This window comes from Pseudophryne corroboree, chromosome 9 (assembly GCF_028390025.1).
Source record: "Pseudophryne corroboree isolate aPseCor3 chromosome 9, aPseCor3.hap2, whole genome shotgun sequence".
Classification (NCBI taxonomy): Eukaryota; Metazoa; Chordata; class Amphibia; order Anura; family Myobatrachidae; genus Pseudophryne; species Pseudophryne corroboree.
Window position 1 is genome coordinate 173,396,452 of NC_086452.1, and position 25,741 is coordinate 173,422,192.

General features: G+C 47.3%; 1 protein-coding gene across 1 annotated transcript in view; it reads right to left on the bottom strand.

Annotated features, from left to right (window-relative positions):
• Positions 1-25,741, bottom strand: part of SELENOF (selenoprotein F) — a 111,569-nt gene that overhangs the window by 62,403 nt on the left and 23,425 nt on the right. The window contains exon 2 of the mRNA XM_063939958.1: positions 10,929-11,096. Coding sequence (XP_063796028.1) covers positions 10,929-11,096 — 168 coding nt within the window. The remainder of the gene's footprint in view (positions 1-10,928; positions 11,097-25,741) is intronic.

Here is a 25,741-nt window from a genome sequence, read left to right on the forward strand (position 1 = left end):
CAAGTGAAGGCCCACATCAGCCTGCAAAAAGAGGAGAAACCGTCCTAGTTTAAACTCCACCGTTGGATACTTCTTGGATTCACACCAAGACACATACTTTTTCCAAATTCGATGGTAATGTTTAGACGTAACTCTCTTCCTAGCCTGAATTAGGGTAGGAATAACCTTTTTTCGGAATGCCCTTCCGACCTAAGATCTGCCGTTCAACCTCCATGCCGTCAAACGTAGCCACGGTAAGTCTTGATAAGCGAACCGCCCCTGTTGAAGAAGGTCCTCACGAAGAGGAATAGGCCTCAGATCCTCCAGGAGTAACTCCAGAAGATCCGCGTACCAAGCCCCCCTTGGCCAGTCCGGAGCAATGAGGATCGCCTGAACTCTTGTTCTTTTTATTAGCTTGAGAATTATTGGGATAAGTGGAAGTGGAGGGAACCCATACACTGACTGGAACACCCACGGGGTTACCAGTTCGTCCACCACCACCACTGCCTGTGGGTCTCTCGACCTGGAGCAGTACCTGCGAAGCTTCTTGTTGAGGCAAGAGGCCATCATGTCTATCTGAGGGACGCCCCATCAGCTTGTCACCTCTGCAAACACCTCTGGGTGGAGGACCCATTCTCCTGGATGGAGATCATGTCTGCTGAGGAAGTCCGCTTCCCAGTTGTTCACTCCCGGAATGAAGATTGCTGATAGCGCCAGCGCATGCTTTTCTGCCCAGAGGAGGATTCTTGTTACCTCTATCACTGCCGCTCTGCTCTTCGGTCCGACCTGTCTGTTTATGTAGGACACTGCCGTCACATTGTCCGACTGAACCAGAATGTCCTGATCTTGCAGAAGATGTGCCGCTTGTAGAAGGCCATTGTCTACGGCCCTTAATTCCAGAATGTTTATCTGAAGGATGGATTCCAGACTTGACCATTTTCCTTGGAAAGTTTGCCCTTGGGTGACTGCTCCCCAACCTCTGAGACTTGCATCCGTGGTTAGAAGGATACAATTCTGAATCCAGAACCTGCGGCCCTCGAGTAGGTGAGAAGTTTGCAGACACCAGAGGAGCGAAATTCTGGCTTTCGGTGACAGGTGTATCCGCTGGTGCATGTGAAGATGAGATCCTGGCCATAAGACCAGGAGATCCAGTGGGAAAGACCGTGCAAGGAATCTTCCGTACTGTCGAGCCTCTTAGGAGGTAACCATCTTCCCCAGAAGGCGAATGCCCAGATGAACAGATACCCGAGCTGGCATCAGGACATCCCGGACCATTGATTGGATCACCAACGCCTTCTCCACCGGTAGAAGCACCCTCTGTACTACCGCGTTGAGAATCATCCCCAGGAAGGAACGCCTTCCCTATCGGCTTCAAATGCGAAATTCGAAGCTTCAGGATCCACCCAAGATCCCGGGACAGGTGATTTGAGAAAGCAACACTCTGTAACAGGATGTTAAGGTTGTCCAGATATGGAATTATGACCACTACTGGTTTGTGGAGCGGGAGCATAAAGGCTGCCATGGCTCTGATGAACACCCCTGGTGTTGCGTAGAAGCCAAGTTCAGTGTTTGGAACTGGAAGTGACATAGTTGTAGTGAAACTTTAGATCGGCCTGGAGAGGCGGCCAGATTGGAATGTGAAGTACACACCCTGATATCCCGGTAGTGTTCACGCTAGGCAGTTTTAGCAGGGTGCCGCGCCCTGGCCGATTTTTTAAGGGCAAAACCCGCCCTGCCCTTTCTGCGGTGCCCTGCTAAAACTGCTGCCCGCTTCCTGCCCTCACACCATTCACGCTGAGAGAGCGCTTGGGGGAAGCCCAGCACCTCCGTAGGTGCTGGGCACGCCCCCAACAGTGACAACGCCAGCCGCCCACGCCCCCTTTTATTACCCGGGATGACCTCGCCCCCTATTTTGCATGGCCGCAACCCCCTTTCGGCGCGCGTGCGCACGCTAGTGCCCCTCTAGAACCGGCGCCCTGCCCGGATTCTAGAGTGAACACTATCCCGAGATACCAGGAATTCCTCTATATCTCGATCAGAATATATCTCGATCAGAGATCATAGAATGTTCACGGCTTACCCTAGGGTGACCTCTTGGGTATGTCCAGCTGCTGCTGAGTACACCGGTCAGTAACTCTGAATACTGCCAAGTTTGCCTACTCCTTTTAACATGCTGTAGTTTCTTCTTTTGGCACAGAGTTGTCTGGTTCTTTTTATGTGTTGGCTATTATAGTTTGAATGGTAAAGAAGACCCTGCATAGCTTTTATAGTACTGCATGTTCTGTAAAATGAAATGTAGTTGAAATTTGCAATAGTTTCCATTTTTCACTTGCACTTTAAAATAATAAAGCTAAATAGTTACTATGGGGGGTATCCAATTAGCCACGATAGTGCAGTTTTTCACGTTTTAGCCCCGTCTAGTTCGGTTCCCACGAAAAGCTGTGGACCTATGTATTTTCGTGGCACGTATTGCGGATTATGCTTTGCGTGCCTCACATAATCTGATAACTGCCGGCTTGGGGGGAGGAGCCCCTGCATCGAGGCAGATTGCATACCCCGCTATATGTGCATTGGTTTAATGTTGTTTTAGGACTGTAGGACTCTGGGAAAGATATTACATTACCAGTTCCGCACAACAGCCATCTGCAATCTTCTCATACTCTTATCTGGCCAATTTAACATCTGCTCTTTCACAGTACTACAGTATCTATGTCAGTCGTTAGTCATCTAAACTCTCCAAGTAAAAAAAATAATCATTAATAATCTAAACGTCTCGACTCTGTAGACGGCTGTCTACAAAAATGAAAGAAGAAAAAAAAAAAAAAAAAAAAAAAAAAAAAGATTACTATACATTATGATTAATGATGAACCTTTCTTCTTACATTAAGACAAAACAGATTTACAGGTAACAAAAGCCAAAGCACGTTACAACCCAGCCACTGTCAAGATGTAATCCTTCTCAGACAAGGAGTCTAAAGAAGGGTTGGAATCATCAGAGTAGATGAAAAAGTTAAGAGAACAACAAAACCAATTAATACAGATTAAAAATGTTTATGAAACGATCTCCTAACCAATTCATGACATCTTTACATTTGTGTTTAGCTATGACAATTTGTAACTTTATACTTTAGAAATGAACATAAGATAGCCATTCATTATAAGTCTAAAGCAAAACGATTGAATGAAAGATAAGCAGATAGAAGAGAAAAGTACATATGGTTTATCACAGGAACTTAAGTAAACAGAGGTACAGTATTGGGGGGGGAGGGGTATCCAATTGAGTGAAGTTTTGCCAGCAAAAACTTTGCAGACCTTGCACCCAATTTTGGATTGCTGCAGGCATGCACGCTCCCGATACCTGCGGTATCCAATTAAAAATAAAATGCACACAGATGACGCGCACACACCGCTGCTGCAGTAGACCGGATCCAGACAGCCTGGAGGAAGAAGACGAGCTTCAGACGGTAAGGAATTAAAGATTACCTAAGCTAACTGGAAACTTCCAATTGCTTAGTCATTGCTGCAGGGGTGCCAGAGCAAGTCCTGATGGTATTTCCTAAAAACAATGATTTTAGGAAAAATCTGAGGGTGCGAGAAAAAATAGGACTTTAATTATCTACCGGTAAATCCTTTTCCCGTAGTCTGTAGAGGATGCTGGGGTCCACATTAGTACCATGGGGTATAGATGGGTCCACCAGAAGCCATTGGCACTATTAAGAGTTTGAGAGTGTGGGCTGGCTCATTCCTCTATGCCCCTCCTACCAGACTCAGTCTAGAAACTGTGCCCGAGGAGACGGACATCTTTGAGAGAAGGATTTAACACAGATAGTGGCGAGATTCACACCAGCTCACACAACAAGGCAAACCAAGCTAACTAGCTTGAAACTCAGCAACAGCTGAAAAACATTACTTAACCAAGTAACAACACAGCACAAAACTAAAAACAAAGTCGTACTGAATTAAGTAAACACTGCAGGATCACGAAGCGCTGGGCGGGTGCCCAGCATCCTCTACGGACCACGAGAAAAGGATTTACCGGTAGGTAATTAAAAACCTATTTTCTCTTACGTCCTAGAGGATGCTGGGGTCCACATTAGTACCATGGGGATGTACCAAAGCTCCCAGAACGTGAGGGAGAGCATGGAAGCTCCTGCAGAACTGATTGACCAAACTTTAGGTCCTCAGAGGCCAAAGAATCGAACTTGTAAAACTTAGCAAACGTGTATGACCCTGACCAAGAAGCTGCTCAGCAAAGTTGTAAAGCCGAGACACCCCGGGCAGCCGCCCAGGAAGAACCCACCTTACGAGTAGAGTGGGCCTTAACCGATTTTGGACACAGCAATCCTGTCGTAGAATACGCATGCTGGATAGTGAACCTGATCCAGTGAGAAATAGTCTGCTTTGAAGCAGGACCCACAAGTTTCTTGGGCTCATACAGGACAAACAGAGTCCGGTTTTCTGTGACGAGCAGTCCTCTTCACATAGATTTTCAAAGCCCTCACAACATCCAAGGACTTAGAAGTAATTGAGGAGTCAGTAGCCACTGGCACCACAATAGGTTGGTTGATATGAAAAGCAGACACAACCTTTGGAAGAAACTGCTGACGTGTCCTGAGCTCAGCTCTATCTTCATGGAAGATCAAGTAGGGGCTCTTACACGACAAAGCCCCCAACTCCGACACAGGTCTAGCAGAAGCCAAGGCCAACAAAGTTACAGTCTTCCATGTGAGAAACTTAACCTCAACCTCCTGTAGAGGCTCGAACCAAGCCGATTGGAGGAACTGCAACACCATTTTAAGATCCCAGGGTGCCGTAGGCGGCACAAAGGGAGGCTGGATGTGCATGACCCCTTCCATCAAAGTCTGAACCTCAGGGAGGGAAGCTAGCAGTTTCTGAAGAAAAAAAAAATGGATAGGGTCGAAATCTGGACCTTTACGGATCCCAACCTCAGGCCCATATCCACACCTGCTTGCAGGAATCGGAGAAACCGTCCCAAGTTGAAACTCCACCGTAGGAAACTTCTTGGATTCACACCAAGAGACATACTTTTTCCAAATGCGATGGTAACGTTACTCCTTTCCTAGCCTGTATCAGGGTAGGAATAACCTTGTTCGGAATGCCTTTCCGAGCTAATATCAGGGCGTTCAACTTCCATGCCGTCAAACGTAGCAGCGGTAAGTCTTGATAAGCAAACGGCCCCTGTTGCAGTAGGTCCTCCCGAAGAGAAAGAGGCCTCGGATCTTCCAGCAGAAGACCCAGAAGATCCGCGTACCAAGCCCTTCTTGGCCAGTCTGGAGAAATGAGGATTGCCTGAACTCTTGTTCTCCTTATGAGTTTTAGAACTCTTGGAATGAGTGGAAGTGGAGGAAACACATACACCGACTTGAACACCCACGGAGACACCAGGGCGTTCACTGCCACAGCTTTCGGGTCCCTTGACCTGGAACAATACCTCCGAAACTTCTTTTTGAGACGGGAGGCCATCATGTCTATTTCAGGCACAGCCCAAAGATCCGTCATCTCTGTGAACACCTCCGGATGGAGGCCCCAATCTCCTGGATGGAGATCGTGTCTGCTGAGGAAGTCCGCTTCCCAGTTGTCTACACCCGGAATGAAGATTGCCGACAGCGCCAACGCGTGTTTTTCTGACCAGAGGAGGATTCCTGTTACCTCTGACATTGCATCTCTGCCCTTCGTTCTGCCCTGTCGGTGTATGTAGGCCACCGTCGTTACATTGTCCGACTGTACTTGAATGGCTCGATCTCGCAGAAGATGAGCCGCTTGGAGAAGACCGTTGTAGACGGCTCTTCGTAGCAGAATTTTTATCGGAAGACTGGATTCCAGGCTTGACCACCTTCCTTGGAAAGGTTACCCCCTGAGTGACAGCGCCCCAGCCCCTGAGACTTGCATCCGTGGTTAGGAGGATCCAATCCTGAATCCCGAACCTGCGGCCCTCCAGAAGGTGAGGTAATTGCAGCCACCATAAGAGTGAAATCCTTGCTTTCGGTGACAGACTTATTCTCTGGTGCATGTGGAGATGAGAACCCGACCACTTGTCCAGGAGATCCAGTTGGAAGGACAGAGCATGAAACCTTCCGTACGGTAGAGCCTCGTAAGAGGCAACCATCTTCCCCAGAAGGCGAATGCACTGGTGAACTGATACCCGGGTGAGCTTCAGGACGTCCTGGACCATTGTTTGAATCAGCAATGCTTTCTTCTCTGGTAGAAACACCCTCTGTACTTCCGTGTCGAGGATCATTCCCAGAAAAGACAATCTCCTTGTCGGCTCCAAATGTGATTTTGGAAGGTTCAGGATCAAACAGTGTTCCCTGAGCAGATGAGTCGTGAGAACAATGGACTGCAACAACATCTCCCTGGACGGTGCCTTTATCAGCAGATCGTCCAGATATGGGATGATGTTCACCCCCTGCCTGCGGAGAAGAACCATCATCTCTGCCATCACCTTGGCGAACACCCTCGGTGCTGTGGAGAGGCTGAATGGCAGTGCCTGGAACTGAAAGTGACTGTCCAACAGTGCGAATCGGAGATAAGCCTGATGCGGCGGCCAAATCGGAACATGGAGGTACGCATCCTTGATATCCAGGGATACCAGGACCTCCCCCCTCCTCCAGACCCGAGATCACCGCTCTCAGAGACTCCATTTTGAATTTGAACTCCCTCAGAAAGGGGTTTTGCGATTTCAAATTCAAAATTGGCATGACCGAACCATCCGGTTTCAGTACCACGAAAAGGTTCGAATAATAAACTTTGTTTTGCATATGAGGTGGAACTGGGACAATGACCTGTGACTTTTAAATTTTTTGGATGGCTTCCTGTAGGACAGCCCTGTCTGCCAATAAAGCTGACAAGCCTGATTTGAAGAAACGGTGAGGCGGGAGTTCTTGCAACTCCAGTCTGTACCCCTGGGACACAATATCCTGTACCCAGGGATCCAGACCGGACAACACCCAGACGTGGCTGAAATGCCTGAGTCTCGCCCCCACCGGCCCCTCCTCCAGGCTGTGCGGTCCACCGTCATGCTGAGGATTTTGATGTACCAGAAGCAGGCTCCTGTTTTTGGGAACCTGCAGTAGCAGGTTTTTGGGATTTTGCCCGACCTCCTCTAAAGAAGGTGTTAGAAGGCTTGGTCCTCTTTCTTTTAGCCGTCCGAAAAGAACTGCGATGTAGAAGAAGAAAAAGGTTTCTTCGCAGCTGGTTGCCGTGGAAATCCACGCGTCCAGCGCCTCCCCAAATAGAGCCTGACCTGTGTAGGGTAGGTTCTCCACACCTCTCCTGGATTCCGCGTCGGCAGACCATTGGCGTTGCCAGAGTCCCCTGCGAGCCGAGACAGACATGGAAGATATCCCTGCAGCCATCGAACCCAGGTCTTTCATGGATTCCACCATAAATCCTGCAGAATCCTGTATGTTACGTAAAAACAAATCAACGTCACTTTTATCCATTGTATCCAAGTCCTCAAGCAACGCGACTGACCACTTTACAATAGCTTTACAAATACATGCACAGGCAATAGTAGGTTGCAGTATTGCCCCTGAAGCCGTGTATATGGATTTGAGCGTAGTGTAAATTTTGCGATCTGCCGGTTCTTTTAACGTGGTAGATCCCAGGACAGGTAAAACCACCTTCTTTGACAGTCTGGAAACAGACGCGTCAACTATGGGTGGGTTTTCCCATTTCTTTCTATCCCCCTCAGGGAAGGGAAAAGTAATCAGAACCTTTCTTGGGATCTGGAATTTTTTCTCCGGGTTTTCCCAGGATATTTCAAATATAGCGTTTAATTCTTTAGACGCTGGGAAGGTTAGCGAGGCTTTCTTATTATCCGTGAAGTAAGCCTCCTCAACCTGCTCAGGTGTTGTGTCTGCAATATTCAACACCTCTCTAATGGCCCCAATCATCAACTGCACTCCTTTTGCAAGAGAAGTCGCCCCCCCCGCAGCACATCCCCACCACCGTCTGCCGTTTCAGAATCGGGATCCGTGTCATCTTGTATAATCAGGTCAAGAGAACGTTTTTGAGGGTGTACGCTAGGGGCCCCAGAAGGAACAGAACCAGACCAAGCCACCACAGAATTCTGTAAAACCTGAGTTGCAGTCTCAGTCTGTGCTACCCTAGTAGAAATCTGAGAAATCATACCCTTAAGAGAGGCTAACCACTCAGGCTCCATTGCAGAGATCTGTGATAAAACAGTACAATCCTGATTACAGGGAATGGGATCATCCTGAGAGGAATTATCCTCTGCAGCTTATGACACAGAGTCCCTAGACATGGTTTTTGGAGACAGCACTCACACACACAGGGAAAGGACAGATACAGTTTCCCCCTAAGAATGCCAAGAGAGCCACAGAGATTGGAGCCAACCCGCACACAGCACTTTTTTAGATAGAGTGAAGCCACTGCCCAGCGCTTACTGTGCACCTTAATAGGCTCCACAGCATTTACACAGCTCCCCCCCCCCCCCCCCGCCCTCTACAACCCCCTGGTACCGTACAGGATAGCTGGAGTTGATTTGGAGGGACAGATCTCCCTTTCAGAGTCTCCACAATGATCTGCAGGCAGGAAAAATGGCGCTGAACGCTGCTGGGTCCGCTCTGAGGAGAAATTCCGCCCGCTTCCCGCTCCACTGTTCGTTTATACTGGCCCGAGGATTATGCTGGCATAGGAACCGGGACCTCCAACAGACTTGAATACCAGTCACATTAGGAATCATGCACCAGATCTTCAGAAAATTAAATAAACAAAGAGCGTACCCGGACTCACAATAGAAATGTATGTTGTAAACATATAAAGGTATCTTTGTGTGAATATATAATCAGAAAAGACCGTCTAGAGGGCGTATCTCAACTCACAGTGACTAGGGGTGAATGAAGCCTATAAAAGGTTTCTTTTAGGGAGTAAGAAAGCTTTATATGTTTACAACATACATTTCTATTGTGAGTCCGGGTACGCTCTTTGTTTATTTAATTTTCTGAAGATCTGGTGGAGGCTCAACACCCATTGTTCATTTAATCAAGAACCACTGGGGTGAAGTGTGATCTAGTGAAGACATACTACACCATTGTATCATATTCTTTTACATGTCATGATTCCTGATGTGAATGGAGGATTGGAGTCTCCACCTTAAGAAGTAGAGGAAAACGCCTTCAATTGCAACCTTTCTCTTCACATTTATAAGGGAAGGTTTGAATTTTATCTCCCAGCGCTTGATGTTATGTTTGCCCATTTTTGTATCCATTTCTGTCTATAATAGAGGTTGGTGATACCTCCAGAGCAACATATTTTTCAGCTGCAGGGTGCGCCCGAATAGATCTACTTTGTCCTTTTTTTTTCTAGACTTGAATACCAGTGTAGGGTACGGCGCTGGCTCAGGGCGCTCCTCACAGCGCCGCACTAAGTACCGCTAAGCCTCCAGAGCGCAGTTAGTACTGCGCTCCCACCCTGTTGCCGCCATCTTCACACCAGCTCCCCGCTTGCTAGGAGAGCCGGTGACTCACTCACCACTTGAATCTTCTGGCTCTGTAATAGGGTGGCGGCATGCTGCGGGGGTGAGCGATCACCTGTGGCGGCGAACGATCATTCCCCTCTGGAGCTCAGTGTCAGCGGAGATAGTGGCTCAGACCTTTCGGGACAGGCACTACTCTCCCCCCTCCAACCCCCCCCCCCCCCCCACACACACACTAGTTCCACGAAGCTAGGAGGCTGTTGCCAGCAGCCTTCCTGTGCCTATACTCCAATAAAAAAAATAAAACCAGAGAAACTCCTATGGAGCTCCCCTAGCTGTAACCCGCTCCTCCGGGCACATTTTCTAAACGGAGTCTGGTAGAAGGGGCATAGAGGGAGGAGCCAGCCCACAATCTCAAACTCTTAAAGTGCCAATGGCTCCTGGTGGACCAGTCTATACCCCATGGTACTAATGTGGACCCCAGCATCCTCTAGGACGTAAGAGAAAAAAACGCTGTAAAGTCTATAGAAATCACTGCGGCTCATATTCTCTCCTTCAGCTGAATAGGGAAAACCCTGCAGCTGCGGGGTTTTCAAAACTCCGCTCTCAATTGAATATGCCCGGTTGTGATGTTCAAAACAAACTAAGAGTAAAAACAGTAAATGGGATCTCGCAAAACTACTCATCCACAAAATATTTAACCACATGCAGAAAATTATACAGATCTAGTCAGACATCCAAAAACCAGCCAAGGAAAAAAGAAAGGAATTTAAAAGGAACCATCAATCTAGATCAGTGCACAAGCGCCAAGTCAATGGGCCAGATTCAGAGATGTATGCAAGTGGCAGTTACCATGGGCACTCCTCCCAATATTAGAAGGGCAACCCAATTAAATAAAAAAAAAATGGTCGCGATGAGTGGAATGACACGTTGATAACTTTTCGTTGTATCCCATAGAGGGGTGTCGTACGGTATGCCGGCGCTCGGGCTCCCGGCGACCAGCATACCGGCGCCGGGAGCCCGACCGCCGGCATACCGACAGCGTGGCGAGCGCAAAGGAGCCCCTTGCGGGCTTTCTGCGCTCGCCACGCTGCGGGCACGGTGGCGCGCCACACTATTTTATTCTCCCTCCAGGGGGGTCGTGGACCCCCACAAAGGAGAATAGTTGTCGGTATGCCGGGTGTCGGGATTCCGGCGCCGGTATACTGTGCGCCGGGATCCCAACATTCGGCATACAGAAGACCACCCCCATAGAGGTGGACAGGACAGGTAGCGATGCTGAGGTTAGTGGGACAATATGTATGCAGCCGAACATTGTGGGGGTGTTTGGTGCACATACCCTTTAATTTACCCCATCCCTAGGAGATTTAAAACATTTGTATTGGATGGCTGAGGTGCTAATCAGCTACGCAAGTTAAAATATGAATGACTATTACGCGAGTGCTTTTCTTTCCTTTTGTATTTGAATGATGCAGCTATAAACGTTTACCTTTCTCGATTCCAAATGTGCTTCTTCCTGGCAACACTGTCTACAGAATGGATCAAGCCCATTCAGACCAAACTGTCCAAGTAGGTCACAGGAGCTGCACAACAGATTACTGGAGAAGCCAAGATCCCTGCATGCTTCCGACGATATCTCTGTTCCATATGTGGATACCTGAAAGAGAAAGCAATGTTTATATAAAAGGGTCCAATTTCCCTTACCGAGAAAATCATTCCCATATTTATAATAAAATCCACTCCTCATCTGCTGTTAGGCCATCTCTGGGACTTCTAGACTGCCTCCAGATGCATTCTACATACAAATAGCACGAGTGACTAGTGTCTGGCGCTATGTGTGTGTATGTGCATCTTTATTCTGAGAAAAGTATCAGCCACTGAACATTTAAGATGCAAAGGGAAAGTGGGAGAAGGGGCAGTACTCAGACACTGTGGAGGATAGATGGTCTTCCTTTGTTGAATATCGAGGTTACAGTAGAATAACGTTGGGGGAAACCGTTCAGGCTATACAACTACAGGTACTGTGTGAACCACGATGCAGTAATATTTATGTATATAATTAATTTTAAGCAATCACACAATAGTTTGCAGGGAAAATAAATACTTGTTGGTCCTAATTAGAAAACCATAAAATATAATACTTTAGCTGGGTACACACTATACAATTATCGTTTATGCAGTCAAGCCTGAAAAAAGGCAAACTGAATAGCTGTTGGGCGCCCAAAACAATTGCATTCCCCCCATGGATCCCTATCACAGATAAATACTATGGGGGTATTCAATTAGTGCTGTTTTCTCGACCAGTCGAAAAAAACATAACTTTTCGCCCAGTTTTAGGTCAAATTTACTTCGTCCTATTCAATGCCCGTGCTGTTTTTTTGGCACATGTTTTGGAGAATTTGCGCAATTTTCCCCCATGGTCATTCCAAAAATTAAAAAAAGTGAAACGGCATGGCCAAAAGTGGTTTAAAAATACACGATATTTTATAGTATAAAATATTTTCCCTCCTGGCAGCTACGCTTTGCAATGGCATTAAAAGTAATATGTACATTTGGTCTGCTTGCATCTAAATGATTTGGCTGAATGGCAAACATTGGGGTAGATGTATTAACCTGTAGAAGGCATAAGGAAGTGGATAACCAGTGATAAAGCAGTGTTAAGTGCAAGGTGATAATGCACCAGCCAATCAGCTCCTAACTGTTAATTTACATATGGGAGCTGATTGGCTGGTGTGTTTATCACCTTGCATTTATCACTGGTTTATCACTTCCTTATGCCTTCTCCAGGTTAATACATCCGCCCCAGAATACCTACAAGATTTAATTCCATATGATGTTGAAAGCACCCAATGCATAATACGTTTAATCACACATAGGTATAAAAGCACATACTGCTTTCAGATGCCAATCAAGCAATGCAAGTACAGACCTCATTAAAGTTTGCTGCAGTGAGACATAGCAACAATGTTCTGCACAGCAACTGAGGGACAAGGAAACCACTCACATGTTCATATTGACATTTGACAATGTATGCCCCTGTGACAGTTCACATATGGGCCAATGAAAACTATATTTATATTCCCCTCACTCATACTATAATGTATTTTGCATAAACGCAGAGGAATTTTGTAAACCCGTTTAAGATACACAAGTTCATGGTACAAATTTAAAGCCTAATTAAATGTTGACATTTACCCACTTATTGCCAAATAGAATTATAGCACTAATAATAAAGAATGACACCAAGCATGAAATTAAATTACTGGATAGAAGGATATCACCTTATTTGCAGTTTACATTTATTAGTCGTCTTTTCCAGTAATGAGCATGTTAGTAGATTCCAAATAATGTATGGTGAAAACCAATTAGCTTTAATCAAATTTGCAAATGAAGGCAGAAAAATCCTAGTGTATGCAGTTTATTTTCCTTGCTGGCACTTGAAGGAAGAAACATACAAGATTACAAGTGGTCTTTACTGTATCTATTAAAAAAAAAAAAAAATTTATTCCTAAATGGACAGAAAAACACAGATACGACATAACCAACTGAAACCTAACAAACTGCACTAGGGTAAACAGTCTGATTTCACTACCATGGTTAAAAACCCCTACATACTAGGCCTAATTTAGCGCTCCCACAATCCAAACAACAATTTAAGCAAGACCTCCTGCAGAAAATACACTAAAACCTGTAGAAAAATCACCTAGGACACAAAAAGACACATCATTTCCATGAAAAGCTTTTTTGGAATATCATGGTAAACTGGGAGGGGTATTCAATTGTTTGAAAAGTCAGTTGGGTGCCTAATAGACAGGGAAAAAAAAAAAAAAAAGACACCCAAACAACTTTTCAAACAATCGAATCAAGCCCTGGATGTTTGCTATGATTAAATAAGAATTTACTCACCGGTAATTCTATTTCTCGTAGTCCGTAGTGGATGCTGGGACTCCGTAAGGACCATGGGGAATAGCGGCTCCGCAGGAGACTGGGCACAACTATAAAGAAAGCTTTAGACTACTGGTGTGCACTGGCTCCTCCCACCATGACCCTCCTCCAGACTTCAGTTAGGATACTGTGCCCGGAAGAGCTGACACAATAAGGAAGGATTTTGAATCCCGGGTAAGACTCATACCAGCCACACCAATCACACCGTATAACTCGTGATACAATACCCAGTTAACAGTATGATAACAACTGAGCCTCTCAACAGATGGCTCAACAATAACCCTTTAGTTAAGCAATAACTATATACAAGTATTGCAGACAATCCGCACTTGGGATGGGCGCCCAGGATCCACTACGGACTACGAGAAAAAGAATTACCGGTGAGTAAATTCTTATTTTCTCTGACGTCCTAAGTGGATGCTGGGACTCCGTAAGGACCATGGGGATTATACCAAAGCTCCCAAACGGGCGGGAGAGTGCGGATGACTCTGCAGCACCGAATGTGCAAACTCTAGGTCCTCCTCAGCCAGGGTGTCAAACTTGTAGAATTTAGCAAACGTGTTTGACCCCGACCAAGTAGCTGCTCGGCAAAGTTGAAGAGCCGAGACCCCTCGGGCAGCCGCCCAAGAAGAGCCCACCTTCCTCGTGGAATGGGCTTTTACTGATTTAGGATGCGGCAGTCCAGCCGCAGAATGTGCAAGCTGAATCGTACTACAGATCCAGCGAGCAATAGTCTGCTTTGAAGCAGGTGCACCGAACTTGTTGGGCGCATACAGGATAAAGAGCGAGTCAGTCTTTCTGACTCCAGCTGTCCTGGAAACATAGATTTTCAGGGCCCTGACTACGTCCAACAACTTGGAAGCCTCCAAGTCTTTTGTAGCCGCAGGCACCACGATAGGTTGGTTCAGATGAAAAGCTGATACCACTTTGGGGAGAAACTGGGGACGAGTCCTCAATTCTGCCCTATCCATATGGAAAATCAGATAAGGGCTTTTACATGACTAAGCCGTCAATTCTGATACACGCCTGGCCGAAGCTAAGGCCAACAACATGACCACTTTCCACGTGAGATATTTTAAATCCACAGTTTTCAGTGGCTCAAACCAATGTGACTTTAGGAAATCCAACACCACGTTGAGATCCCAAGGTGCCACTGGAGGCACAAAAGGGGGCTGAATATGCAGCACTCCCTTAACAAAAGTCTGAACTTCAGGTAGTGAAGCCAGTTCTCTCTGGAAGAAAATCGATAGAGCCGAAATCTGGACCTTAATGGAACCCAATTTAAGGCCCATAGTCACCCCTGACTGTAGGAAGTGCAGGAAATGGCCCAGCTGAAATTCCTCCGTTGGGGCCTTCCTGGCCTCACACCACGCAACATATTTTCGCCATATGCGGTGATAATGGTTTGCGGTTACTTCTTTCCTAGCTTTAATCAGCGTAGGAATGACTTCCTCCGGAATGCCCTTTTCCTTCAGGATCCGGTGTTCAACCGCCATGCCGTCAAACGCAGCCGCGGTAAGTCTTGGAACAGACAGGGCCCCTGCTGCAGCAGGTCTTGTCTGAGCGGTAGAGGCCATGGGTCCTCTGAGATCATTTCTTGAAGTTCCGGGTACCAAGCTCTTCTTGGCCAATCCGGAACAATGAGTATAGTTCTTACTCCTCTTCTCCTTATTATCCTCAGTACCTTTGGTATGAGAGGAAGAGGAGGGAACACATAAACCGACCGGTACACCCACGGTGTCACTAGAGCGTCCACAGCTATCGCCTGCGGGTCTCTTGACCTGGCGCAATACTTTTCTAGCTTTTTGTTTAGGCGGGACGCCATCATGTCCACCTGTGGCCTTTCCCAACGGTTTACAATCATTTGGAAGACTTCTGGATGAAGTCCCCACTCTCCCGGGTGGAGGTCGTGCCTGCTGAGAAAGTCTGCTTCCCAGTTGTCCACTCCCGGAATGAACACTGCTGACAGTGCCAACACGTGATTTTCCACCCATCTGAGAATCCTTGTGGCTTCTGCCATCGCCGTCCAGGATAGGAAACAGACAGTTGTAGTAAATGGAGTGCAATCTTTGGAAGGAAATGTTACCAGTGGAGCACCCCAGGGATCTATACTTGGACCAGTTCTCTTTAATATCTTTGTTGATGACATTGCAAATGGTATTAAAGAGAAAGAATGCCTTTTTGCAGATGATAAAAAGATTTGCAACAGGTTAGACACACCGGGAGAGGTAAAACAAATGATTGATGACCTAGCTAGGCTTGAAAAATGGTCAAGAACGTGGCAACTACAGTTTAATGCTAAAAAAATGCAAAATCATGCACTTGGGTCTCAAAAACCCAAAGGCTAAATATAGTATCAAGGGTACTATAATGGAAACTACTGAGGAGGAAAGGGATTTAGGAGTCACTATTTCAAGTGACTTAAAGGCAGGAAAGCAATGCAACAAAGCAATGAGAAAGGAAAGTCAGATGCTTGGTTGTATAGCCAGAGGAATCAGTAGCATGAAAAAAAGAAGTAATAATGCTTCTGTATAGGTCATTGGTACGGCCTCATCTTGAATACTGTGTCCAGTTCTGGAGACCATGGGGTATATGCAATTGCGGTCGAATTGCCGCAAATGTCGAAAAATGGGGCATTTTCGACACAAAAAATTTATTCGACAATGCAATACAGTACTTTGACAAAAAAAATAAGATTTTACTTTCCGATAAATCTATTTCTCGTAGTCCGTAGTGGATGCTGGGACTCCGTAAGGACCATGGGGAATAGCGGCTCCGCAGGAGACAGGGCACAAGAATAAAAGCTTTAAGATCAGGTGGTGTGCACTGGCTCCTCCCCCTATGACCCTCCTCCAAGCCTCAGTTAGGATACTGTGCCCGGACGAGCGTACATAATAAGGAAGGATATTGAATCCCGGGTAAGACTCATACCAGCCACACCAATCACACCGTACAACTTGAGATCTGAACCCAGTTAACAGTATAACAACAACGAAGGAGCCTCTGAAAAGATGGCTCACAACAACAATAACCCGATTTAGTTAACAATAACTATGGCCCTCATTCCGAGTTGATCGCTCGCAAGGCGAATTTAGCATAGTTGCTCACGCTAAGCCTACGCCTACTGGGAGTGTATCTTAGCTTCTTAAAATTGCGACCGATGTAATCGCAATATTGCGATTACAAACTACTTAGCAGTTTCAGAGTAGCTTCAGACTTACTCGGCATCTGCGTTCAGTTCAGTGCTTGTCGTTCCTGGTTTGACGTCATAAACACACCCAGCGTTCGCCCAGACACTCCCCCGTTTCTCCGGCCACTCCTGCGTTTTTTCCGGAAACGGTAGCGTTTTTATCCACACGCCCATAAAACGCCGTGTTTCCGCCCAGTAACACCCATTTCCTGTCAATCACACTACGATCGCCAGAGCGAAGAAAAAGCCGTGAGTAAAAATACTATCTTCATTGTAAAATTACTTGGCGCAGTCGCAGTGCGAATATTGCGCATGCGTACTAAGCGGAATTTCACTGCGATGCGAAGAAAATTACCGAGCGAACGACTCGGAATGAGGGCCTATGTACAAGTATTGCAGACAATCCGCACTTGGGATTGGCGCCCAGCATCCACTACGGACTACGAGAAATAGATTTATCGGTAAGTAAAATCTTATTTTCTCTGACGTCCTAGTGGATGCTAGGACTCCGTAAGGACCATGGGGATTATACCAAAGCTCCCAAACGGGCGGGAGAGTGCGGATGACTCTGCAGCACCGAATGAGAGAACTCCAGGTCCTCCTCAGCCAGGGTATCAAATTTGTAGAATTTAGCAAACGTGTTTGCCCCTGACCAAGTAGCTGCTCGGCAAAGTTGTAAAGCCGAGACCCCTCGGGCAGCCGCCCAAGATGAGCCCACTTTCCTTGTGGAATGGGCTTTCACAGATTTTGGCTGTGGCAGGCCTGCCACAGAATGTGCAAGCTGAATTGTACTACAAATCCAACGAGCAATAGTCTGCTTAGAAGCAGGAGCACCCAGCTTGTTGGGTGCATACAGGATAAACAGCGAGTCAGACTTTCTGACTCCCGCCGTCCTGGAAACATATATTTTCAGGGCCCTGACAACGTCAAGTAACTTGGAGTCCTCCAAGTCCCTAGTAGCCGCAGGCACCACAATAGGTTGGTTCATGTGAAAGGCAGAAACCACCTTAGGGAGAAATTGAGGACGAGTCCTCAATTCTGCCCTGTCAGAATGAAAAATTAAGTAAGGGCTTTTATATGATAAAGCCGCCAATTCTGACACACGCCTGGCTGAAGCCAGGGCTAACAGCATCGTCACCTTCCATGTGAGATATTTTAAGTCCACAGTGGTGAGTGGTTCAAACCAATGTGACTTAAGGAACCTCAAAACAACATTGAGATCCCAAGGTGCCACTGGAGGCACAAAAGGAGGTTGTATATGCAGTACCCCTTTTACAAATGTCTGAACTTCAGGTACTGAAGCCAGTTCTTTCTGCAAAAGAAAATCGACAGGGCCGAAATTTGAACCTTAATGGACCCTAATTTTAGGCCCATAGACAGTCCTGTTTGCAGGAAATGGAGGAAACGACCCAGTTGAAATTCCTCTGTAGGGGCCTTCTTGGCCTCACACCACGCAACATATTTTCGCCAAATGCGGTGATAATGTTTTGCGGTTACATCCTTCCTGGCTTTGACCAGGGTAGGGATGACTTCATCTGGAATGCCTTTTTCCTTCAGGATCCGGCGTTCAACCGCCATGCCGTCAAACGCAGCCGCGGTAAGTCTTGGAACAGACAAGGCCCCTGTTGGAGCAGGTCCTTTCTTAGAGGTAGAGGCCACGGGTCTTCCGTGAGCATCTCTTGAAGTTCCGGGTACCAAGTCCTTCTTGGCCAATCCGGAACCACGAGTATCGTTCTTACTCCTCTCCTTCTTATGATTCTCAGTACTTTTGGTATGAGAGGCAGAGGAGGGAACACATACACTGACTGGTACACCCACGGTGTCACCAGCGCGTCCACCGCTATTGCCTGAGGGTCCCTTGACCTGGCGCAATATCGGTCTAGTTTTTTGTTTAGACGTGACGCCATCATGTCCACCCTTGGTTTTTCCCAACGGTTTACAATCAGGTGGAAGACTTCTGGGTGAAGTCCCCACTCTCCCGGGTGAAGGTCGTGTCTGCTGAGGAAGTCTGCTTCCCAGTTGTCCACTCCCGGAATGAACACTGCTGACAGTGCTATCACATGATTTTCCGCCCAGCGAAGAATCCTTGCAGCTTCTGCCATTGCCCTCCTGCTTCTCGTGCCGCCCTGTCTGTTTACGTGGGCGACTGACGTGATGTTGTCCGATTGGATCAATACCGCCTGACCCTGAAGCAGGGGTTTCGCTTGACTTAGGGCATTGTAAATGGCCCTTAGTTCCAGAATGTTTATATGAAGAGATGTTTCCATGCTTGACCACAAGCCCTGGAAATTTTTTCCCTGTGTGACTGCCCCCCAGCCTCTCAGGCTGGCGTCCGTGGTCACCAGGACCCAATCCTGAATGCCAAATCTGCGGCCCTCTAGTAGATGAGCACTCTGCAGCCACCACAGAAGAGACACCCTTGTCCTTGTCGACAGGGTTATCCGCTGATGCATCTGAAGATGCGATCCGGACCATTTGTCCAGTAGATCCCACTGAAAAGTTCTTGCATGGAATCTTCCGAATGGAATCGCTTCGTAAGAAGCCACCATTTTTCCCAGGACCCTCGTGCACTGATGCACTGACACCTGGCCTGGTTTTAGGAGGTTCCTGACTAGCTCGGATAACTCCCTGGCCTTCTCCTCCGGGAGAAACACCTTTTTCTGGACTGTGTCCAGAATCATTCCTAGGAACAGTAGACGTGTCGTTGGAATCAGCTGCGATTTTGGAATATTTAGGATCCACCCGTGCTGACGTAACACTACCTGAGATAGTGCTACTCCGACTTCTAACTGTTCCCTGGACCTTGCCCTTATCAGGAGATCGTCCAAGTAAGGGATAATTAAGATGCCTTTTCTTCGAAGAAGAATCATCAATTCGGCCATTACCTTGGTAAAGACCCGAGGTGCCGTGGACAACCCAAACGGCAGCGTCTGAAACTGATAATGACAGTTTTGTACTACAAACCTGAGGTACCCTTGGTGAGACGGGTAGATTGGGACGTGGAGATAAGCATCCTTGATGTCCAGAGACACCATATAGTCCCCTTCTTCCAGGTTTGCTATCACCGCTCTGAGTGATTCCATCTTGAATTTGAACCTCTTTATGTAAGTGTTCAGGGATTTTAGATTTAAAATTGGTCTCACCGAGCCGTCCGGCTTCGGTACCACAAACAGCGTGGAATAATACCCCTTTCCCTGTTGTAGGAGGGGTACCTTGATTATCACCTGCTGGGAATACAGCTTGTGAATGGCTTCCAAAACTGCCTCCCTGTCGGAGGGAGACTTTGGTAGAGCAGACTTCAGGGACCGGCGAGGGGGAAACGCCTCGAATTCCAGTTTGTACCCCTGCGATACCACCTGTAGAATCCAGGGGTCCACTTGCGAGTGAGCCCACTGCGCGTTGAAATTCTTGAGACGGGCCCCCACCATGTCTGAGTCTGCTTGTAAAGCCCCAGCGTCATGCTGAAGACTTGGCAGAAGCAGGGGAGGGCTTCTGCTCCTGGGAAGCGGCTGCATGGTGCAGTCTTTTTCCCCTTCCTCTGCCCCGGGGCAGGAAGGAATGGCCTTTAGCTCGCTTGTACTTATGGGAACGAAAGGACTGAGTTTGAAAAGACGGTGTCTTTTTCTGCTGATGTGAAGTGACCTGGGGTAAAAAGGTGGATTTTCCAGCAGTTGCCGTGGCCACCAGGTCAGATAGACCAGCCCCAAATAACTCCTCCCCTTTATACGGCAATACTTCCATATGTCGTTTGGAATCCGCATCGCCTGACCACTGTCGCGTCCATAACGCTCTTCTGGCAGAAATGGACATAGCACTTACTCTTGATGCCAGGGTGCAAATATCCCTCTGTGCATCACGCATATATAGTAATGCATCCTTCAAATGCTCTATAGTTAACAGTATATTGTCCCTATCCAGGGTATCAATATTTTCAGTCAGGGAATCCGACCACGCGACGCCAGCACTGCACATCCAGGCTGAAGCGATTGCTGGTCGCAGTATAACACCAGTATGTGTGTATATACTTTTAAGAATATTTTCCAGCCTTCTATCTGCTGGTTCTTTGAGGGTGGCCGTATCAGGAGACGGTAACGCTACTTGTTTAGATAAACGTGTGAGCGCCTTATCTACCCTAGGGGGTGTTTCCCAACGTGTCCTAACCTCTAACGGGAAAGGATATAGTGCCAATAATTTTTTAGAAATTAGCAGTTTTTTGTCGGGGGAAACCCACGCTTTATCACACACCTCATTTAACTCATCTGACTCAGGGAAAACTATTGGTAGTTTTTTCACACCCCACATAATACCCTTCTTTGTGGTACTTGTAGTGTCAGAAATGTTCAATGCTTCCTTCATTGCCGTGATCATGTAACGTGTGGCCCTACTGGACATTACGTTTGTCTCCTCACCGTCGACACTAGACTCAGTATCTGTGTCTGGATCTGTGTCGACCCACTGAGGTAACGGGCGTTTTAGGGCCCCTGACGGTGTCTGAGACGCCTGGACAGGCACTAATTGATTTGCCGGCTGTCTCATGTCATCAACCGTTCTTTGCAAAGTGCTGACATTATCACTTAATTCTTTAAATACGATCATCCAGTCAGGTGTCGACTCCCTAGGGGGTGACATCACTAACCCAGGCAATTGCTCCGCCTCCACATCATTTTCCTCCTCATACATGTCGACACACACGTACCGACACACAGCACACACACCGGGAATGCTCTGATAGAGGACAGGACCCCACAAGCCCTTTGGAGAGACAGAGGGAGAGTCTGCCAGCACACACCAAGCGCTATATATATATACAGGGATAACCTTATATAAGTGTTATTCCCTTATAGCTGCTGTTTATATAGTTTTTAGCTGCCAATAGTGCCCCCCCTTCTCTTTTTTACCCTGATTCAGTAGCAAGTCTGCAGGGGAGAGTCAGGGAGCCGTCCTTCCAGCGGAGCTGTGAGGGAAAATGGCGCTCGTGTGCTGAGGAGATAGGCTCCGCCCCTTCACGACGTCCTTATCTCCCGCTTTTTCTGTAAAAAATGGCAGGGGTTAAAATACATCCATATAGCCCCAGAGCTATATGTGATGTATTCTTTAGCCAATCTAAGGTATATCATGTTATATTGCGTCTCAGGGCGCTCCCCCCCAGCGCCCTGCACCCTCAGTGACCGAAGTGTGAAGTGTGCTGAGAGCAATGGCGCACAGCTGCGGTGCTGTGCGCTACCTTAGTCTGAAGACAGGATCGTCTTATGCCGCCGATTTCACCGGACCTCTTCGCTCTTCTGGCTCTGTAAGGGGGCCGGCGGCGCGGCTCCGGGACCCATCCAGGCTGAACCTGTGATCGTCCCTCTGGAGCTAATGTCCAGTAGCCTAAGAAACCCGATCCACTCTGCACGCAGGTGAGTCCGTTTCTTCTCCCCTTAGTCCCACGATGCAGTGAGCCTGTTGCCAGCAGGACTCACTGAAAATAAAAAACCTAAAATATACTTTTATTCTAAGCAGCTCAGGAGAGCCACTTAGCCTGCACCCTTCTCGTTCGGGCACAAAAATCTAACTGAGGCTTGGAGGAGGGTCATAGGGGGAGGAGCCAGTGCACACCACCTGATCCTAAAGCTTTTATTCTTGTGCCCTGTCTCCTGCGGAGCCGCTATTCCCCATGGTCCTTACGGAGTCCCAGCATCCACTAGGACGTCAGAGAAATGGGCGTTTCAAATTCGACTTTTTGCAATTCGTCAGTTGTCAAATTCGACATCTCTGCAATGGTAAAAATGCGGCTTTTCGACAAAAGTATATTCAATTGAAGAATGTCGATTCGACAACAGTGCTTTTCAACAGTCATTTCGTCAATTTCAGTCGGCCTCATTTTGCTGGCGGGATCTAATACATTTTTTTAAAAACATGTTTTTTGGTGTGTTTTTTTTATTGCTAATATCACATCTATTTATATTAGAAGGGATTATGTACTTGGTTTGTCTATTAGGAGCCACAAGTATTATTTATATATTTTTTTAAAGAATATTTTTTTTATTTTTTTTTACTGACTAAAATAATATGGAGAGATCAGAGCATGTTTTTCAGTGGGAAGGGGTGGGAATGTGTAAAAAAATCCTGAAAAAAAATGCGTGGGGTCCCCCCTCCTAAGCATAACCAGCCTCGGGCTCTTTGAGCCGGTCCTGGTTGTAAAAATACAGCAAAAAAAATGACAGAGGATCCCCCGTATTTTCGCAACCAGCACCGGGCTCTGCGTCCGGTCCTGGTGCCAAAAATACGGGGGGACAAAAAATGTAGCGGTCCCCCGTATTTTTAACACCAGCACCGGGCTCCACTAGTCAGTGAGATAATGCCACAGCCGGGGGACACTTTTATATCGGTCCCTGCGGCCGTGGCATTAAATCACTAACTAGTCACCCCTGGCCGGGGTACCCTGGAGGAGTGGGGACCACTTAAATCAAGGGGTCCCCCCCTCCAGCTACCCAAGGGCCAGGGGTGAAGCCCGAAGCTGTCCCCCCCCATCCAAGGGCTGCAAATGGGAGGCTGATAGCCTTGTGTCAAAATAAAGAATAGTTTTTTGTAGCAGAACTACAAGTCCCAGCAAGCCTCCCCTGCAAGCTGGTACTTGGAGAACCACAAGTACCAGCATTTGGGGGGGGGGGGGGGGACGGGCTCGCTGGTACCTGTAGTTCTACTGCAAAAAAAAATACCCAAATAAAACAGTACACGCACACCGTGAAAGTAAAACTTTATTACATACATGCACGCCGACACACACATACTTACCTATGTTGACACGCCGACTCGGTCCACTTCTCCGTGTAGAATTTATGGGGTACCTGAAAATAAAATTATACTCACAAAAATCCTGTGTAGCATCTGTCCTCTTCTGCTTGTAATCCAGGTACTTGGCAAAAAAACAAACCGGAAAACACGATCCACGCACTGAAAGGGGTCCCATGTTTACACATGGGACCCCTCTCCCCCCGAATGCCGGGACCCCCCGTGACTCTTGTCACAGAGGGTCCCTTAAGCCAATCAGGGAGCGCCACGTCGTGGCACTCTCCTGATTGGCTGTGCGCGTCTGAGCTGTCAGACGGCGCATAGCACTATGCCGCCCCATTATCTTCAATGGTGGGAACTTTGCGTTCAGCGGTGAGGTTACTCGCGGTCAGCTCTAACTGAGCTCTAACTGAGGTCTGGAGGAGGGTCATAGTGGGAGGAGCCAGTGCACACCAGATAGTACCTAATCTTTCTTTTAGAGTGCCCAGTCTCCAGCGGAGCCCGTCTATTCCCCATGGTCCTTACGGAGTTCCCAGCATCCACTAGGACGTCAGAGAAAAAGTTTTACTTTCACGGTGTGCGTGTACTGTTTTTATTTGGGTCATTTTTTTTGCAGTAGAACTACAGGTACCAGCGGGCCCATTTTCCCCCACATGCTGGTACTTGTGGTTCTCCAAGTACCAGCTTGCAGGGGAGGCTTGCTGGGACTTGTAGTTCTGCTACAAAAAACAATATTCCTTATTTTGACACAAGGCTATCAGCCTCCCATCCGCAGCCCTTTCATGGGGGGGGGGGAAACACGACAGCCTCGGGCTTCACCCCTGGCCCTTGGGTGGCTGGAGGCGGGGGACCCCTTGATTTAAGGGGTCCCCACTCCTCCAGGGTACCCCAGCCAGGGGTGACTAGTTGGAGATTTCATGCTACGGCCGCAGGGACCGGTATAAAAGTGTCACCCAGCTGTGGCATTATCTCTCCAGCTAGTGGAGCCCGGTGCTGGTGTTAAAAATACGGGGGACCCCTACGTCTTTTGTCCCCCGTATTTTTTGCACAAGGACCGGACGCAGAGCCCGGTGCTGGTTAAAATACGGGGGATCCCGTCAATTTTTTCCCCGTATTTTTGAAACCAGGACCGGCTCAAAGAGCCCGAGGCTGGTTATGCTTAGGAGGGGGGACCCCACGCATTTTTTTTCAGGGTTTTTTAAACAATTTTGTGCCGTCCATGAAGTCGAATCCAGGACGCACACTATCCGTCAATTGGTCCGTTTTTCGACAGCGGGACTGTCGAATCCGTTTTTTATTGAATATGTCGAATTCGTGTACCGGCGGGATGGTGTCTGTCGAATTGTGTCAAATTAAAAAACGGTCGAATTCAGGCTTGCATATACCCCCATATCTCCAGAAGGATATAAATACATTAGAGTGTGTACAAAGAAGGGCAACTAAAATGGTGCATGACCTACATCACAAAACTTACCTGGAAAGGCTAAAAGATCTTAACATGTATAGTTTGGAGGAGAGAAGGTAAAGGGGGGACATGATAGAAACTTTCAAATATACCAAGGGTTTTAACAAAGTTCAGGAAGGAAACATTCTTCAAAGGAAGAGGAGTATTAGAACTCGAGGACATACACTGAAACTGGAGGGAGGCAGGTTCAGGGGAAATTTAAGGAAAAATTACTTCACAGAAAGGGTAGTGGACAAGTGGAATAGCCTCCCATCAGAGGTGGTAGAGGCTAAGACGGTAGAGCAATTTAAACATGCTTGTTATAGGCATATGAATATCCTTACAAAGAATTAAGGTTCAAAAAGGGTTGAGATTACCTAAAGGATAAAAAAGGGGCCGACCAAGTGGTTCTTATCTGCCGTCAAATCCTATAATTCTATGTTTCTATATGTAATCCAGCAACCAGCAATGACCGGTCTTTGAGTTACACCTGCAGCAGTGTATATAGATTTCAGAGTGGCCTCAATTTTCATATCCCCCGGGTCCTTTACCGTAAAGGAGACTGGAGCTTGGAGCACCGTCTTATTAGTGAGGCGAGAGACTGAGACGCCTACTGCTGGAGATTCTTCCCAGAATTTCCTGCCTTCAGGGGTAAAGGGGAAGGTATGCAAAAACCTTTTGGACACCTGATATTTTTTATCTGGATTTTTCCAGGCTAGTTTAAATAAATCATTCAATTCCTAGGAATCAGAAAATGGGACTGTCAGTTTGTCTTGTGGGAGGAAAAAACGACTGCTGATTAGTAGCGTCCTCCAGGGGGGCGCTGTAACATCCTGTATAGCCAATATGAGGGGTTCAATACCCTGCGTAGGGGTGGAATCCCCACTAATGGGATCCACATCATCCTGTACATCATCATCAGTATCTGATAGGATTGCAGGTAAAGCAC